The sequence below is a fragment of the Haliotis asinina genome, chromosome 3 (genome assembly GCF_037392515.1).
Source record: "Haliotis asinina isolate JCU_RB_2024 chromosome 3, JCU_Hal_asi_v2, whole genome shotgun sequence".
In the NCBI taxonomy this organism is placed as follows: domain Eukaryota; kingdom Metazoa; phylum Mollusca; class Gastropoda; order Lepetellida; family Haliotidae; genus Haliotis; species Haliotis asinina.
In genome coordinates this window covers 32,071,054-32,091,400 of record NC_090282.1, presented here as the reverse complement: position 1 = coordinate 32,091,400, position 20,347 = coordinate 32,071,054, and the positions used below count along the sequence as shown (strand labels likewise).

At 39.0% G+C, this 20,347-nt stretch overlaps 1 protein-coding gene across 1 annotated transcript; it reads right to left on the bottom strand.

Moving 5' to 3' along the window:
- Nucleotides 1–362: 362 nt before the first annotated feature.
- LOC137277819 (X-ray repair cross-complementing protein 5-like) lies at nt 363–19,440 on the bottom strand. Its single transcript, XM_067809763.1, has 21 exons — nt 19,394–19,440; nt 17,945–18,058; nt 17,073–17,256; nt 16,151–16,199; nt 15,692–15,817; nt 14,866–15,030; nt 13,633–13,747; nt 12,596–12,731; nt 10,768–10,877; nt 10,521–10,583; nt 10,114–10,251; nt 9,645–9,753; nt 9,384–9,444; nt 8,739–8,817; nt 7,940–8,136; nt 7,531–7,624; nt 7,251–7,323; nt 6,987–7,099; nt 6,467–6,563; nt 5,257–5,390; nt 363–2,946 (listed from the first exon to the last, which is right to left on the bottom strand). The coding sequence occupies exons 1-21, from the start codon at nt 19,406–19,408 to the stop codon at nt 2,929–2,931; spliced, it is 2,190 nt and encodes a 729-aa protein (XP_067665864.1). The 5' UTR covers nt 19,409–19,440; the 3' UTR covers nt 363–2,928.
- Nucleotides 19,441–20,347: the final 907 nt, after the last annotated feature.

Below are 20,347 nucleotides of genomic sequence, written 5' to 3'. Positions count from 1 at the left end.
TGATCATCGCTTTGGCAGTACTCATAGTTGTATCAGTTTAACCACAAAGATGGATTACTTTTTGTCCGTGAATGAGAAACGGCTGTCAAACTTGTCTTGCTGAACTAGAAACCACCTGGACCCTTGTCAGCACAAACTTTGTGCATTTTTCCTGGGATATCAATATATATGTGAAGAGGTCCCATATGAAACTAGGATCACGTGATTTATGGCCTTGTGCCAAGATGTTGTGACAGTAATGATTGTAGCTGATGCTACATTCTCCTGGTTTGCCTTGACCAGGCCAAATTCAGGACTGCTGTTGATGACAACATATGTTAATCACTCAATACCATGGTAATACACAAATTAAGAGCATTACATAGCAAAAAAAAGTCATTTATTTTCATAGCAAACAGACACATATTGCTCTTTTCAGATGTCTGTATAGTGGTCAGTGTTTCTGAGTGAAATTTCCTACCCGTCAATAATTTTGACAAAACAAATACGTTAACAAACAATGTTTCTTTGTCAATGATACTGAGAAAACCCCATGAAATATTGTTGGATATGTATATGATGTAAAATTGAGTGGACTATGATTTCAGGACTTAGTTCCACAAACAAATCTTGTTTGCAAGGTGAAAATGTGAGTTTGCTGCAGAAGGCCCTTCTCAGTAGCTAGATGAGGATCATGTCCAGGACCGGTGTCCATGAAACTTGTTCATTTTTAATATCAAACTGGATGCAATATTTATAACATCAATGCCCCTAAATAAACGTTCTTACAACAAAACACATCCACTTTCTTTTACCGGTATAAATATTCCCTTTCTTATTTGAAGGAAAGATTTCTGCCAATAAACACTGCTTCAAGTTTTGCCTGGAACCCTAACCCTGTCTTTTCATAAATAATATTTGGGAACCTCAGGCAAGGATTTTTATAAAGTTCCAGGCATGGCATACAGCTTGAAGTTCTAAAAAATGGTGTTATGAATTAATCTGAAATAAACATAACATTTTGTTTCTGGGGCCTATCACTTGCTTGATGACATCAGAATCTTGGTCATAACATTTCACAGAAAAGTACTTTTCCTTGTAATCATCTTTTGGCTTCAGTTTGCATTTGATGTTGACTGCTCCTGTTTATAAATGAACCTCTGTATATACTTACATCCTACACAAACCTACAGACCTGGCAGTTTTCGGAAGTTGGCAGTGACGGCACTACACCATTAAAAAAACCAAAAGGGATATTCCATTTTGCATGCATACCACAGGCCAATGCCAGTGCATATTTGAAAAAGTAATCAAAAAAATTCATAAAGATGAAACATTTCCAATGGAACTGAATATATTGTCACATTTTCTCTTAATTACTCTTCACAATGTTTCCTCCTTGGCTTCATCAATTGCATTTTATCAATCTTGTAAGTCCAATATCCCCTACATATTTTAATGATGTACAATCAACATTAGTGTGTTCTTCGGAACACATTTGGCCATGCTAGTGAAGAAAACTATTACTGAAGCACACACCTCGAGCATAAATCCCTTAAATATACTAACCAAATAAGAGGACAACCACAGTTAAATGAACATTTAATTTGTAATTGTCTGTTTGGCTATGAAATACCCTCTGGTAAAAACTGACCTGAAATGGAGGTATTTCTTTAAGGCTATTATAAGTTATCACATCGTGTCTCAGGAAATACAGGGTTTTATCAGTCATGAGTAAGGAGCGGAGGCTTGGGGAATACAACCTTACTCGGGACTGATAAAACCCTGTATTTCCGAGACACGATGTGAACACATTTATCTAGCTGAATGTTTTCACTAAATCAAAACAAAACAACACGCATTGAATTGACTTGCTGCCATGTTGACACCAACCGATCGCTTGACCTCAGTGCACCGTACGTTACTAAAGGCTTGTCAATGCACGCTTTTCTCACTTAGCGTCGTCACCAAGACGTAGTGGGGTGATATTACTTTCGCAGCGGGAGTATACGACTTTAATACTCCCGCTGGCGGATCGTGATGAATGTACATGGTATTTTATCAGAGTCATGTGGACCAATCAAAAATTCGATTCTTACATGAGGCTATATAATCCTATTTAACAAACTGTCACATGACTTAAACTCAACCATTCATAGTTGTATTGTCTGATGTCCTCACTGGAATGCTGGATGAATTGCTTGAATTGCCCAAATAGTTGACATGTGCAATGTAAGTTAAACATGCACTGTGTGGATTCTTTTTTTCAACTGGACAGTCTAAACTTACTGATCTTGAAAATATCGTACATTGACAGTATGATGAATAAAGACCAGCTGTTATGTCAAAACTAAAACCAAAATCTATTGGTATCTCTTGTTACCATCTCCTGGATCGTCTAACATCATTTCTTATTTGATGCTTTTGTCAAGATCATTCAGACCTTTATGTAATTATGTAATCAGAATAATGAAACAAAAGCTAACATATCCATAACAAAGCATGGCCATTTATGTGAAAACTGTGATGCTTTAAATGCTTCACTCACACTTATTGAGAATTTAGAATTTGCCACTCTAAAAAGCTGATCTGAAATGGCTCTCTTGCAAATATGAAGTGTGACCATGTGACCACAGATTCTTCAACAACACAATTCCTATTGGCTACAAGAAAAAATGATACAAGATGAATGCTTTTCACAGGTAGTAGGTTGCCTGGAAGCAACAGATTCACTAAAATTATTATCAGTGATTAGTGAGAATGATTATTTACATTCACATGACTGATAGAGCAACTTGAGAAGTGTTCATAACCAGGAGCTGAGCTATATGAACAGAATCTCATCCTGTGTTGACAATCTTTGAGCTGCCTGTTGAATCGAAGCCCAGGTATTTGCCTTCAGCAAAGTCAGTTGTAACCCTGGTAGTATTGGGTTTTGTCTTGCTGAATCTACTCCAACTGATCCATCTGAAATAAGATAAAACATGATTACACTGACGTTGAACAAATTAGCCTGCACTAGAAGCATTTCAAATATCATCTCCTCTAACAGGATCATGCCGCCATTTAGCTGGAATATCACGCAGTGTGGCGTAAATCTAAACTCAGACCGGGAGCTGAGAATGAAACTATGGTGCGATTGATCAAATGACCCAGGCTTAGATTTTCGAAGCTTACTTAGCACAAAGATAGTCATAAGTGCCATACATTAACATTAACTTACGACTTTCTTAGCGCTAAGAGAGCTTCAAAAACCTAGACCCAGGGTAATAGTGAGTGAGTGATAATGGTTGCATAGAGCTTTTAGCAATATTCCAGCAATATCATGGTAGGGGGAACAATCGAAATCAGCATTGCACACTGTGTCCATGTGGGAAATCAAATAGCAATGCTTAAACCACTTAGGCTACCCCACAACTCTGAACAGATTAATATAACAATGTATGTAATATTCTAAATAATGTGTTCTATTAGATACCCCTGCTGGGTTTTCCATTTGAGTAACATCCTCCTCCCATAGTGAACGGTTTAATTACCTGGTTTGGAACAGTTTGTTCATAATGGAAACCACAACAGAAACTTACAAATAACATGCTTGTAAGATGTTCCAGTGGATGATTACATTCAAAGACAGATCAGTAACACTACATCATACATGAAAACTGGGGCAGCATTCATACAGCTTTTAAGTATTTTCTTATGAGTTTATAATTCTTAAATCGACCAAGAATTCTTCATTTCTAAACAACATTCTTGTAAGAAACCTCATGAGGACTACTGACTAGCTAAGAAAATTCTTAGTTATCCAGTATGGCAGCTGAGGGAAAAAGACCTTCACACTAGGAAGAATGTTATTTCTAAGTTCTAAAAACATTTTCAGCTAAGATTTTTTCTTAGTTTGGGTTAAGGGAGAAACTAAGAATTTTTCTTAAACTTAAGAATTCTTAAAGGTCACATGCAACCAAAAAATCAAACATAATTAAAACACATTTATCACTTATTCATGACATATAATATACATTGCTGCTTTTAAAAAAACAAATAAACACAATTATGTACTTGGGCTTACTTCCCCCGGGAGACCGAACCCAGCCATAGCGGGTGGATATGCACTCAAGTGAAACAACGGCTTCCGATTGGCTGTTTCATTTGCTGATATGCTAGGTTTCATTGTGTGTACAGAAAGATGATCTGTTTGATGGGCATTTTAGAAGTATAGCCACTCACCAGAAAGTAAAATTCTTTATGGATAACAACTTCTTTTAGAGTACTTGATCCGTCGTTTCAGTATGGATTCATATACTGTTGTCAAACAAAATCATATACACTAAAAGAAGTTGTTATCCATGAAGAATGTATATAGAGATGTTGGGTTTGGAAAATACATATTCTCTGAATTTGCGCTCGATCCAATAAAAAAAAATCATGTCAGTAGAGATAGTAAACTACTGCGCGGCTGGAATCTGTCATTCGTCCAAGTACAAAGCAGGACTTGAAACTGACAAGAGTTTGCTCCAGTTTCCGTCAGATCCAGTCATCCGAAAAAAATGGATGTAGTTTGTTTGCAACCCACAGACATAAAAACATGTCATGTGTATCACACGTGCCTAATTACATAATGTGGCAGACACGGGACTCAGGTGCACGAGTCATAAATCAGCTTATTTTCTTTATGTCGTATAGTCTGATAGGTGTTAAGTTCAAATCGCACGTGGTCAATGATTGAAGCTGTGTATTGCATGTTGTCTTTAGCAGACAGGCAGGCAGACATATAGGTGTGAATAAACCAGACACTGAGCTTTCTCTGTGACAGAGACTGCTCACCACAATCAACATGTTTTTTTTACGTAATGAGCAGATTATTTACTTGTTTGTGTACACAACCAAGATTAGACTACTGCTCACGACCTCAGTATGGATACTGTGTCAAGCTCCGCGAATCTATTCACTGCGCATGCGTTTTGGGCGCAGCGCAGCACAGCTGTTGAAACCAGTTTTCCCCCCAGCGCTGGGGGGAATTTAGTGAAACGTTTGAACTCTGATTTCGCGAGGTTTTTTTCATCGCGTTTTTTTTCAACTTTATAGATTGAATTGGCATTTTTTATGATTTGTTTCGGTAATTGCATACCAAAAGGTACCAGAATCTGCAAAGTTGTGTTTTACGTTGCATGTGACCTTTAAGGAAACAAGTGAAAAATTCTTAGAAGCTCTATGAATACACCCCCTACCCCACCCCCTGCAGATCTCTACAATGCAGTCTTGTATGATGCCACTCACCAGGTCGTCGGTTGTTTCTGCATCAGCTGCCGTTGCGGGCTCCTCCTTCACTTCCTCCTCAACAAACTTGTCTGCTGCCTCCTTGGACACTCCACCATCTTCACACTCCATCTTGGTGATCAGTGCTTGCTTATCTACACCCAAATACAGACAGACATTTAACACTGCTGCCAGTACTTTAAACCTTGCCTACTGATCTTAAGGGTATACTGTCTTCTTCAGCTGACAAATATATTCAATCCTTATGGTGACAGATAACAAAACAATCCACGTAAAGACTAATCATATGTATTTAAAGTAAAGTAAACATATATATACCAAAGCTTCTATTTGTAGTTATATCCTTTGGTCATAGAGGTCTTAAAATAAAATTTCATTTGAACTGGAAATTTGGAATTTAAAAGAAATCCACATGAAGTTAATGCTGAGAATAGATAGATATGAATGTTGCATATGCACTACACAACAGTGTGGAGTTCAGCGATTTCCTTCAGTATGTTCAGAATTCTCTGTTGCAGCTTGGAAAGGATTTTTCTCTTCAATGATCCTTCAAATACATACATGCGTCAGTCAGCAAAATTTACGCTGGTCCTTTGGTCCCTTGCTAGTAAAAATTCATCAGGAACACTAAATGCTAAGTTTGCAGTGTTCCTGGTGGCCACTGAATTTTGTATTGGTTGCTATGTAAATATATGAATGTTATATTTCCCTCTGGTCTAAACAGGAATTTGGAAAGTTTTGTTTCCCTTGATGCACACACGCACGCACCCATGCACACTAATATTAGTACAGTGCTAATATCCAACTCAAATGCTCAAAGGTGCTTTGTTTTTCCCTCAATCATTGGATGTCAATCTCAACAGTGCATTTTCAATCTCAACTCCCTGGGGATCATACAACTTGTCCAACCATTTGGTGCACCAACTTCATACGACTTTCTGATCCTTATGAGGATCTGTGGTATGATGATACTATCCCTATTTGACATTTTTAAAGAATGAGGGCATATCTGCCTGAAAGGATCTGTCATATGAAGATACTATTCCTGTTTAACATTATTCTAAGAGACTGTGAGTTCCCACAAATATAGCTGTGTGGTTCTCCATACCCTTGACATTGCAATCACACAGCATATTGATGTTCAACAGTACATGTACAACAATCAGCGCGGTAGTGTTCATCTGGGCAATGTCACTCCCTGCTGTTATACCTTGAACAATTTGATCCCAGAAATCTCTTTTCCCTGTCGCAATTAGTGTGTCCTTATATTTGGTCATGAAATCATTGTACACCTTTGGTTCTTGTTTCTGAAACAACAACGTTTGTTAGTTTGGTCATACAAATGGATGACTAGATATTTGCAGTGAAAAGCAATTTCTGATAACATGTATTGAATCCATGCTAATATATCTGTATCCTAACTTGTATAATGATACTTCCTATTTTCAAAAATGGATTCCTTTATCTCATTAACTTGATATATTTCAACAGAAACCTATTTCATGGTGTGGTGATTTGTGGTTACATATTAACAGGATGATGATATTGGTAAAGACTGATAAAACTCAAGTCTAAATAACTTAGTCTCAGTGTTATTTGTTATCCTCCTGCATGGGAGGCATGGGCATGGATTCACATTACAGTTTATTCTGTTGGGACTCAAACCAGGGTTGTTAGCAGGATGAGGCAAGACTTCAACCAGTGAGTTACACCTCTGTCCATGGACTCACCTTAATGCATTCCTGTCTGAGTGCCTTCAGACACTCCATGGCCTTGCCATAGAACTGGGTCCCAAAAGAGTCAGACACTATCTGTTCCACTCTCTTCTGCATTTGTTTGCAAGCTGAACCAGAAAGAAAAACATTGCAATGTGTTTACTAGCACAGATTCCCTCAACTTGCCCCAGCAACAAAAACAGAATTCTTTGTGTTGGAAAAAGCCGGGATTCCAGTAGTGCTAATCATTCAAAGTTTGCAAGTACAGGAGCTGCTCACCTTCTTCAAACAAGTCCTCATCCTTATTGCTGATGAGGGCCTGGAAGTCAGCTGTCGGAGTCACTGTCCCAACCTGGTATATGATAAACATACAGTCTCAGAAAAACTCAGGTCTGAACCCTAGTACCAGAAACTCTTTAGCTACAATAAAACTTTCGGTTTGCATTTGACTTTTTCCTGTTGGTCTCAAACAAGACAATATATTTGGACATTGTCTCAGAATGGTGCATTAAGTCACTGTTGACTCCTTAACTCTGTATAAGTTTTGACCTTAACCTACCTGAGTGACCTTTGCCCTTGTAATATCCTGCATCCCTCCTTCAAGGTTGTCGTCCAGTTTTTGTCGCTTTGGTGCAGGTCCTGCTTCCGCCTCACTACAACATCAACAGGTATTGACATGAACACATCCTTCTGTTCTTCTGAGGTTTCAGCAATTTCAGCAATGATCAAGTTATATGATGTCAGTTTATACTGGGTGAACACTCTGATGCAATTTAAGTGATGAAGATCTCCATTTTTTATCACAATTGAGTGCTCACAAACCTAGAGTTATAACTGGGGTGAAGTGAGATGCTACCTCACAATAAGAGGCTCCTGGCATGCCCAAGGGACAAAACTCTGCACACTGGTACGATGACAGGGCAACCCATGCCATTGTTTGAGAAGGACAAATAACGGAATCAACTTACTTGTCCTTAAACATTGCTTCTCCAGTTTGTTCATCTTTCTTCTTAGAAACCATTTCTAGCTTAAATACATTTTTCATTTTCTCCAAAGGTTCTTCACATTTTGTAACAACTTCTTGTGGTGGTTTGAGATAGCTTGCAATGATGGGGGATAACTCTGGCAATCCCTCGTCTATGTTTTCAGCTCGGTGTTGTAGGCACTGCATTAAATAAGAATGTTATATCATTCTTTATATAACACTTTTTAGGATGAGAATTTATTGCTTAATGTGTTTTTCCAAAGATAACCAAAGATAAGAGCATAAGTTAATGCTAAATGAATTGAGAAACAACAATATGAAGTTTAATGTCATAAATGATATTCAGCACCACTTGATGATTACATGATGATTACACATTTTTTTCATCACTTCTCTGAATTTAAAAAGTAATTTTTTTTCCCATTTTGAGGACCCGAACAAATCCAGGTCACATTGTGATCCTCCAAATTGACCAAAAAATATTACATCTCTCTACCATAGAAAAATGTCTACTACCCTTCATATTGCAATGACATGAACAAATCTAAGTTTCAATATTTTGGTGAGCGACTATACCTCTGATGAGACCACACAAATCAGATCATAACTACTTTTTGCCTGTTAACAAATCTTAACTCTACATTGATACCTATATATTGGGTATATAGTAAAATGTCATTTTTTCACTATCATTTCAAGACAGACATAAAATAAAGAAATCAGTAAAAAATTAGGGTCTGGAACAGGCATTTTAGACATGCATGACTTTACTGCCACCTCACCTGGTATAATCGCTGAAAGTAGGGATTGAAGGTCAGTTTTGGCTTCAGAAACTCAGACTTTTCTTCATCGTCATCATCCCTACAACCAAAATATGCAAGGCATTGTCATGGTACAGGTGCACCGAGTGCTACCATCCACACAACTGAGATAGCCCAGATGGTCATCCAGGCTTTTAAACCAAGTGTCTTTTGCCGACAAACCTGGGAAATCACTTTGTCTTTCAGTGGGAAATCACTTTGTTTTTCAGTGGGATTCTTGTCAAAATTCTTATAATAATATTCAAAACTTGATTGTTTTATTGTAATTATTGTCATAAATACTGGGAAATTGGAAATTTCATATTTCAAGTTAGACATTTTTATTGACATGTGCTGCAGCCTTGGGGTCAAACATCAGCCCCTGGTACAGGAACACATCCAGAGGAGGTGAGAGCTGTAGCTGTTTATTAATGCCATTTGTATATTTTTATTATTTTTGCTAGCATGTATCCAAGTGAGTATGATTTTAAGTTGCTTTTAGAAATATTCAAGCAACATCACAGCTGGGGACAAAAGAAATGTCCCCATGTTGGGAATCAACCCTGGGTCTTCATCATGATGAGCAAACACTTTAACCACTAGGCTACCCCTGTATGTGATACTTACGCAGCTGCCTGGCTGAGGTCCATGGCTGTGATGAGGTCATCCACTGCATTGAGTTGCTCAGCTGTGGACACAATGCTTGCATATGACGCTGACATTTAAATCAAATGAAAAAGACGACTGGACCACCTCAAAGTAACCTAACTGGCCATGATGTGAACAATTTTACAACAAAGTTGACTCTCAGTCAGATAAGTTAAACATCAACTCAGAAATAAGCATCACACTATTCTGTTATGTGGGTGAATGCTTGTCTTCCAATACCTGTGGGTTTGTATTTCTTGTTCGTTTCAACATCATCCGTGACTGGCAGTGATCCAAAGGTGAACTGACGAAGATCCTCGGCAAAAGGGATTTCTGCCCAGTACAAACACTGCAAAGAAGATACAAAGCTTATTTTAGAAAGCATTCTTTCATAAATCACAGCCATACTCAAACTTAGATTCAAGCCAATCTGGAATAATATGGTAATACGCTTGGGAAGCTATACTGATTCAGTAGTTCCAGCAATATCACGTTAGGGGACACTAGAAACAAGCTTCACTCATTGTACCCATGTGGGGAATCAAACCCACGTCAAATAAATTTCAAAATTTAAAATATCACAAAAACATGCTCAGTAGACAAACAGAGTATGACATAAGCTCACACATTTTAGGTGCACCAAATATGCTATCCTTAAGTTCTATCTAATAAAATTTGTCCCATCCCTGTCTCTCTAGTAAATACCTGCCTCATAATTGGCCTTGATTGAAGGCCAGAGAACTCCTAGTTTAGGTCCAGAAGCACTGGAGTAGACCCTACGAGCGATAACCACCATGTTTGTCTCATAGAGTGCGTTGATGATAGCAGAGAGGGCAACTCCAGCAGCCTGTTGGAGAAGAATCCATTATAAACAGGTGATACATGTAGAGGTGATAAGCCTCAGAATAGACTCTACATTCTTGTCCATAAGCTCATCAACAAAGTGCCATGCATGTTTGTAGAGGTGTTTAACTTCACGTCTGTCATCAGCTGATTTGTAATTTCAAGTATGCAATTTGAGAACACAGCACAGAGCACAACACTGACCAAAAGCACTCAAATAGATGTTTCTTGTGTGATGCATGATGGGAAACAAGGATATAACCCTGTACCTACCTCATCTCCTTTCTCAGCAAAAACAACATTTGTCCCATCTCCCAGGAAATGATGACGCTTTACCTGAAAATGTACAGTGGTAAACATGATGATTATATGGTGAGCCATTACCTTACATATGAAAATATCCTCATACTTTCTTCAAAGTGAATGACATGCTGTTTAAATATTTGTATCATATTTACAACAGAACATGTTTTCATACTTTCAATAGTTGAAAGTTTGACACTATTCAAAACATACTTACATTTTCACTTTTCGTAAAGCCAAGAACCTTCAGACATTTCTCTGCTTTGTATTTCATGTTTTCTTTGTCATCTTCAGACATTGGCACTAATGTGTTACCATAGCGATAACCTGCAACATTTGAAGATATTTAATGATTCAGGAACAGGTTTCTTCAACTATTTCTGCAGTTTATTTTAAAATAATTGTTTAGCAGTGTATACCCAGTACTAATTCTGCACAAATTTCTATTAGTTAAGAAAATATTCCTACTGGCTAGAGTAAGAGCAATAATGGATTTCAATCAACGGATTTCTTTCACTGAGGTTTCACACTTCTAACATGTTTTTTTCACTTTCTTGAAGTCGCTCTCCACCTCCCTACATACCCTGTACAATGTCCTCTCTCTCTCCCTCCCCACATACAATGTACAATGTCCTCTCTCTCCATCTCACCCTTACGTACATTGTACAATGTCCTCCCTCTCCATCTCACCCCTACATACCCTGTACAATGTCCTCTCTCTCCATCTCACCCCTACATACAATGTACAATGCCCTCTCTCTCCATCTCACCCCTACATAAAATGTACAATGTCCTCTCTCTCCATCTCACCCCTACATACAATGTACAATGTCCTCTCTCTCCATCTCACCCCTACATACCCTGTAGAATGTCCCCTCTCTCCCCCTCCCTACATACCCTGTACAATGTCCTCTCTCTCCATCTCATCCCTACATACCCTGTACAATGCCCTCTCTCTCCATCTCACCCCTACATACCTTGTACAATGCCCTCTCTCTCCCCCTCCCTACATACAATGTACAATGCCCTCTCTCTCCATCTCACCCCTACATACAATGTACAATGTCCTCCCTCTCCATCTCACCCCTACATACCCTGTACAATGTCCTCTCTCAACACCTCACCCCTACATACCCTGTACAATGCCCTTTCTCTCCATCTCACCCCTACATACCTTGTACATGTCCTCTCTCTCCATCACACCCCTACACACCCTGTACAATGTCCTCTCTCTCCATCTCACCCCTACAATCCCTGTACAATGTCCTCTCTCCCCATCTCACTCCTACATACCCTGTACAATGTCCTCTCTCAACACCTCACCCCTACATACCCTGTACAATGCCCTTTCTCTCCATCTCACCCCTACATACCTTGTACATGTCCTCTCTCTCCATCTCACCCCTACAATCCCTGTACAATGTCCTCTCTCCCCATCTCACCCCTACATACCCTGTACAATGTCCTCTCTCTCCATCTCACCCCTACATACCTTGTACATGTCCTCTCTCTCCATCACACCCCGACATACCCTGTACAATGCCCTCTCTCTCCATCTCACCCCTACATAAAATGTACAATGTCCTCTCTCTCCATCTCACCCCTACATACAATGTAAAATGTCCTCTCTCTCCATCTCACCCCTACATACCCTGTAGAATGTCCCCTCTCTCCCCCTCCCTACATACCCTGTACAATGTTCTCTCTCTCCATCTCATCCCTACATACCCTGTGCAATGCCCTCTCTCTCCATCTCACCCCTACATACAATGTACAATGCCCTCTCTCTCCCCTTCCCTACATACAATGTACAATGCCCTCTCTCTCCATCTCACCCCTACATACAATGTACAATGCCCTCTCTCTCCATTTCACCCCTACATAAAATGTACAATGCCCTCTCTCTCCACCTCACCCCTACATACAATGTACAATGTCCTCTCTCTCCACCTCACTCCTACATACCCTTTACAATGTCCTCTCTTTCCATCCCGCTCCTACACACCCTGTACAATGTCCTCTCTCTCCATCCCACCCCTACATACCCTGTACAATGTCCTCTCTCTCCACCTCAGTCTCCTCTTCGTCATTCATGTGCTGTGTACGCAAGTTGCCCACAGTTTGGTCAGGATCCTTTGCATACACCTTTTTCCAGCTCTGCTTCAACTTGAAGTCTTTTATCTGTTTTATTTAATCCACACATTAACATGGATGACAGTTGCTTTCATTGAAAGATAAATTCGAACAAACCTGTAGAGGGTGCTCATTATTTGAATATACAATAAGCATTTTAATGTCCATTTAAAATAACTACAACATGAGTTTGGTGAACATCCTTGGCACAGAGGAGATGCCAAAGGGGAGTACACAAAACTGGTATCACTTTCCGTTGAAGGAGGACCAAGGGAACTTCTTGAATTCAGGGTGCATAGGAACATGGGGGTATGCATCCTTGAGATCGATTGATATAAGCCAATCCCCTGTCTCAACGGACAAGGTCACTGAACAAAGTGTCTCCATCCTGACTACCTCAATTAACGTGTTCAGCCCTCTGAGATTCAGAATGGATCTGAACCCTGCATCCCTCTTGGTCACTAAGAAGTAAGTGGAATAAGACCCCTCTCCTTGCTGGCCTTCCAGAACCACCTTTACTGGCCTTGTCCAGTAACGAATGGACTTCGGCATGGAGTATCGCCGTCTTCTCTCTGGAGGTCGGGAGGGGCGTACACCAAACCCCTGAGAAGGCTCAACCACCAAATCCATCTAGTCACTCCATGAAATCAGCATTATTTTAACCACAATCCCCTACAGTGTGTCATTTCTTCCATGATACAATCATTAAACCAGAGCCGCACAAATATTTATGGTAAAAATATTTTTGCTAAAATTAAGAACGTAGAAAATCCAAAATCAGAATCAGAGTTTGTGTCCATACATTTGGTGAATTCTCCAGCTGGCTTGTAATACCTGGCATTAGTAAGCATTGATCCTTGATGTCCATTAAATGTTTGGTAAGATGGCTTTGACAGAGAACAATGGATTGAATAAAGGTCACTGGTAGAATAGAAAAGAAAATGCTTACTTTTCCATAAAAGTTTATTGGTATCCGGAGATCAGGACCAATATCCATTGTACATTTCCATGCTGTTGGGCGGACCTGACGAGCTGTGAAATAACTAAGGGCAGGCAATGCCTCGCTACAAAGATAAACAGCACATTATGAATGTGATATATGTTGTTTTTATACTAACATATGACAAACTTTACACATTTGAAATATGCATCCATGTATTTTAACATCCCTAAGCATTAACACAGTAGCCAGTATTAAAAAAAGTAACATAAGGCATCTCTAAAACAAATGCCCACTTTTCCCAAATACAAACAGTGCTACTTCTCTTTGCTGTGGACGTTTGAATTGCAATCACATTGAGCTACACACAAGAAGTAAATCTTCTATACTGAATACTTCAAATGTTGAGTGTAGTGTTGTGAATTGGTTGAAATCTCACACAAGTGATGACTGTTTAATTACCAACAAAACTATTTTTAAAAAAATTGGTTAGTATCATATTTCAGGTTCTCCTGTCCATGTTGTTATTTCACATGCGATGTAACCTTCAACTTTAAAATGATGATTAATATATCACAATTGTAAGCTTCCTAGAGCTGTTATAGTGTCTAATTCAGGACATCCATCATCCAAATACTTCTAAAAAACAAAAACTATGAAGCCAAACCACATGAGACTTTTTGTTATTATTTAATTTACATTCTTCATCTTTATCACTACTCAGTGCACAAAGCCTTGTCAGCTACCCTGTTCCTCATTGTCACTTCCACTAATTACTGAATATGACATTTATGGCATTTATTGGTCATCCCCCCGTGTCTGTGACTGTCATCACATCAACTGTAGAAGGAAGTGCTATTATTTCTCTATCTGTCCATTGTTGAGTCTTTGCCTGTCCATTGTTGTCAAAACCTGTACATATGGCTATGCCTTTGTCAACGTATGCTTCAGATTCATTATGAGCTAATTCCCCAGACGCACCACACGAACGCATTGAAACAGCCCCAGAAATGTTCAGTCATGACTTTTCAATAGTGAAGTGAATTTTCTAAGAATTAAACACCTTTTCAGGCCCTGATAACTTCAAAGATATGTTCCATTGTCAAATGTTTCAAACACTAGAACAGTCATTTGTGTCAGATTATGAGAAAATGTGATAGGCTGCTTGGTTGTTTGGTCACTGTGAGACAGCTTGGATTATATTAATCGGAACACCACTAGTTGGGTGTAGGGTCAACATACCTAAAAGAATAGCATTCCCCTTCAACTTGGTCCAGAATATGTTTAATCATAGCCTCCCCAGCTCGCTGTTGAGGAGTCTTCTCCTTGCGGTGACCGTTGACCGACGCACCCCCTGCATCACCTCCCCCTCCTTCCTCATCCTCATCATCGTCAATGTTGGGTCCACTGGAATAGGATAATTTGGATGACATTCTATTACTATGTATCTAAGTTACAATCAAATGTTGGTGATTTTTGTGGGTGTTTTATTTTCTGTTAAATGATTACACTTCTGCTTCCCTGCTGCTAAAGACATGATGCAGTAGGTACTGCCTTGTACAAATAAGAAAAGGTATACAGACAACTCAAGAATGTTGTTAATAGGTTTTCTAAAGCAATTGCTCCCTGTGCTATTATTATATACAGTTACACGGATATTAGAGGTATAGATACTAAAGACTCATATGTATTTCTTTAAACTGGACAATGGCATCCATCACATCTACACCCACTTAGTTTCTTTGCAAATGTTAGTATTCACTACTCTCTAATCATCAAAGTGAACAGGTCTGGAATCAACACATACGATCAATTCAAAAACCAAAACTGAAACTTGGTTGCTTGGCTGTTTAATGCACAGCTGAGCAATATTCCAGCTATATGGCGGTGGTCTGTAAATACTCATGTCTGGACCAGACAATCCAGTGATCCAAAATCATGAGCATCAATCTACGCTAATGGGATATGAGTCAACTAAGTCATCAAGCTTGACAACCCGATCCCATAGCCTCTTACGACAACCATGGGCTACTGAAAGTCTTCACAGATCAAAGTTGAAAGTACTTACATGACATCAATATTTGTCCCAGAGTTGTGAAGAGCACCAATGATAGTGTCAAGCTGATCATCTCCAAACTCACCCCCCAGGTCTGACAGCAGGATGATACGCTTCGACGCAAACCCTCTCTTACCCCTGAAACATCATACAAAACATCAATAATAAATGGGTCACTCCACACACAAATGCCTACTGTAGTCACACACTGAATACGTACAGCCGTGGGTCAGTAAGTATAGATTCATCTCACTTTTAGCAATATTCCAGCAATATCACAATGGGTAACACCAGAAATGGGCTTCACACAGAATACATCTACAAATACCTCATGTAGGTCTATGTGAACTTCACAGGGTCATCACTGTGAATGATCCTATCAAGAAGTTTCAACACAAGAAGTTCAAATTGGTTTGTATACAGTATTGTTGTAATTTACTGAAGTAGACAGGACATGGTAATTGTACTCACTGTATTCCCTGGACAAGATGATCCATGGCAACAACAACTGCATCCAGGACTGTAGTTGCTAAGGAACATGATTCTAAATGACATAACTCTCTTTTCAGGTTCTGTATGACAGACTAAGACTAGTGGAATATCTAGTTTTGTTCACTTAAATTCAAGGGCTCACAATTAGGGCTGCATGGGAAGGGAAAATTCCATGGTGCAGTCACTGCGAAATAACACAACATAATCACTAACATAATCCATACATTTATTTATCCATCAACAATTTGAAATATTTGAAAGATTTAAGTTGCAACAACAGACTAAAAATATCTTCTTTTCCATAATCATCCACAAACCAAACACATTACCATTAACCAGCACTCAGTTATTTCATTTAAGAGGAGCACATGGGTGATGTGTCGGTATAAGTGATGCAACATGCTTTGCAGAGTTGCATCCCTTTGGCAAGCCTGAATTCGATGACTGAGGATTTGCAACCCTGATGAAGTTGAACACCTTATCCATCTCATCACAGTGGTATACCCAAGACCTACATCACTTCTAGCTGTTCTCTCATATTCGCCTGACATGCTAGAAATAAAATTGGGAAACTGTTCAGAGGGCATTATTCTGGGTGAGTGAGTGAGATTACATTTACGCCACACTTGGCAATATTCTAGCTACATGGCGGTCATCTGGACCAGAAAAACCAGTGATCAACAGCATGAGCATGAATCTGCGCAATAGGGAATATGACATGTGTCTACCAAGTCATCAAGCCAGACCACCTGATCCTGTTAGTCGTCTCTTACGACAAGCATAGTCGCCTTTTGTGGCAAGCATGAGTTGCTGAAGACCTATACTACCCCAGATCTTCACAGGTCTGAAGTTCCATACTCTGTCATTCATTTAAAAAATTGCTTGACTGTACAGGGGATACAGTCAGCTGCCGTGTCTGAAGGCTGAATCTCATCCTTCACCTGCTGGAGCAGGTCAAAGTCTGCAACCCCAAGAGGTCTTGCGATGGTGATGTTTTGGTAGCTGTCTCCATCAGCCAGAGGGTTGTCTGTGCCATCAGTACCAAACAGAATCAGAGATACCTCATCTTTAGACTCAGAGAACATCTGAAATAAAACATATGACTTGTTTCTTTGACTCCACCCCTGTCAACATATAAACCATAATAGTAAATTTCCAACTGTTGGCAAGACAAAGAAAATGTTTCACTAATTGATTTTGACCAGCAGTGTCCCAGTTCAATAAAAATTAAGGGTTGTTATATTGATACTGGCTGGTCTTTTTGAACTGGTATTCGTTCAAACACACAATGTTGTGTGAACACTGTAAGGCTGCAACGATTTGGTTCGATTCATTGAAAATCTAATCTGACACCTTAGCTTTATTTTTTGATAACCTTTCTCACCATCATGTTTCGATATTTAATACCTATTTAAATTATTTCCACACAGTCTGAACCTAATTTTGACTCAAACTCAGGCAGTTTCAAGCACTGAAATAAAGCTTCGACCGCTGAAATAAAAGCAAAACATGATTGGTTGACGCTCGGGGCTAATTACTCAAATGGAATTGTTGTTAACAGAAATCACCAAGGTAACGATGAACTTCATGCCAAAGAAACTGAATCTGAGAATTATATGAAATATGATGTTTTTTCTCGTATGAAGAATCAAATAAAAAATTATTAAATCCAATATCGAAAATCGATCAAGGTCGATCAAGTGTTACAGCCCTCGCACACTGGGAATGTATCTGATCATTCAGATTAATATGTAGTATTCTTAAGTCAAATACCTTCCTCTGGAGAATCATAGTGATGGCATCAATAGCTGTCTGTAGCGAGGACACCTCACCTGGCGGTGCCTGGTTCATGGAGGGACCCACATCCAGCACAATAGCTATGGCTTCCTGAAAGTTGTATATGTACATGTTACTTCAACACATGAAATAACTGAGTACATCAGTGTATCAGACTGCACCACTTGTTGCATCTCAGATCAACAGAATGACACAAAAATATAAATATGCTAGTATTTTCTCTTGTCTTGCAAATCTGCACATCTCAGAGTCAAGTGGCAGTTTCCAGAATTCAGATATTTGCAACAATAAGGTAATGTAATTGTGAGTTTTTGTCTGAATCCTCATAGTTACCATAACCTAATTATCGCCTTTTATCATATGCCTCCTGAATTTCCTGGTTGAATTGTCCCTTGGGACACTGTGATCTGAACATCAAATCTGACATGGGGTTAACACTAGTGTCCGTAGATCCCACTATGATGAAAAGAGAATGGTAAAACCATAACACAGACTCCTGTTCCTGTTATTCTGTTGCAATTGCACCTGGTAGGCAGAACTACATTCTGTGACTGACTCAGAGTTGCCTCCCTTTTCAAACAATGCCAGATGAAAAGATGTAATAAAACGTCTGATAGTTTTGTGTCATATAACAGTTACTGGCTGATCAAACAATTTAGCAGCCTTAGACAAGTCATATTTACCAAGGTAAAATATTTTCAAACATATGAGCAAAAAACTGCTTCAAATACAAGCAAATGTCTATTAAGATATTGTATCTCATAGCTGTATTTCCCTTCCCATGCATTGGTTTGTAATCAGCCAAGACAAAGCTGCAAACAAAGATTGGTGTGATAACTAAACACGTTCACCATCCAATCAACAGTACTTTAAGAAATAGATAGAGTAAACATGTTTTTATACATTGCTTCACATATGTACATGCTGCCTCATCGATCCATAGGGTTAGTTTTTGGGGTCTAGGTTTTCCCCGATGCTTTGCCCTTGGATATATTTGTGTTAAAAATGTTTCCGCGCGGATTCTGTTACTATCAAAGATTTATCCTTCACACTGCAGATGTATTCACTGGGTAATCCGGCAGTTAACGGATGTTTGTTCACGCAGAGCAAGTTACCAAGGAAAACATTAACACAACACACAGTAAAGGTCCTTTGTGGTTTTGTTTTGGTTAAAATACGCAGCGACTAATCAACGAGCTAATAAAAGAACTTGCATCGTCATACAACGAAATTAAAAGAACGTGAATTGCATATTGAAACAAGACGAAAGCAAGCTAATGTTGATGCCAGTGGCAATGACGTCTAGATCTATTACAAAAATAAATATAAATGTCACAGAATTGGTCAAAGTGATTGTCATATGCAGCTATGATGTATGTTGCACTACATCGGCATGTTTAAGTTCATTATACTACAGTGTAGCACCTTGTTTGCCGCCATCTCTAAACACGATCAAGGGGAGATAATTGTGTTGTATCAGCATTTGTAAGGTTTTCGCCTGTCATGTCACAATCCCACGTTCGAATTTCGCAATTTCTCTCAAGAACTGTTTCTCAGAAAGAATTACATTTATTCAATGCTAACTTGTTTAGGAATGTTAAGCATCAGTGAAATTCAAGTTTCACGATGTGGTGCCTAGTTTGTGCGGTGTCGCACCAGACATTCCTGCAGATTCGTGTGCATGAATTCTTCATCGAATGGCCAGTTTTAACATGTTACACTGACTATAGTTAATATGACAGAACTTTGACGATGTGAAATGAGTATAACTTTATGTTACGTGAGAAAACCTTCAAAGATTGTTTATATTGCTTTCCTTTGTTTTCTCGTAAATCAACACGGGCTTTTGTTTATTTGTTTGTTTGTTGTGTTGGTTTGTTTTCCTCGTAATAATAAAAGATTAATTCATATCACAGATTAAAGAATACTTTCAGAATAGAAAAAGTCTCACAACTGCAAAGCACATATCTGGATTCAGTAGAAACTCATGAGCAAGGGAAGTTAAAGGTGGGCTACTAAAAATCCCAGACGTGTACGTAAGGTCGCGATGCCTTTCTAGTAGTAAAAAGATAATTCAGCACCAGCTAGATAATCTAACAGGGACAGCATAATCAGGGGCGTGGCTTCATTATTAACACACGATTCTTGGTAAAAGGGTAGTCATGTCCTAAATACTATCTAAGTGTAAAGCTTAATTTGCAACCTATCGGGCTTACACGGAAAAAAATGGCTTGCTATGCTCCCGATAATATTCCTTAAGCACCTGTCTTATGATTTGTGTACTACACCAGTATGTAATATTTTCCAGTGTGTTTCAACGTGCACTGTGCTTTATAACACTGGTCGCCGAGGAGGAATTGCGCAATGTGAGGAGACTAT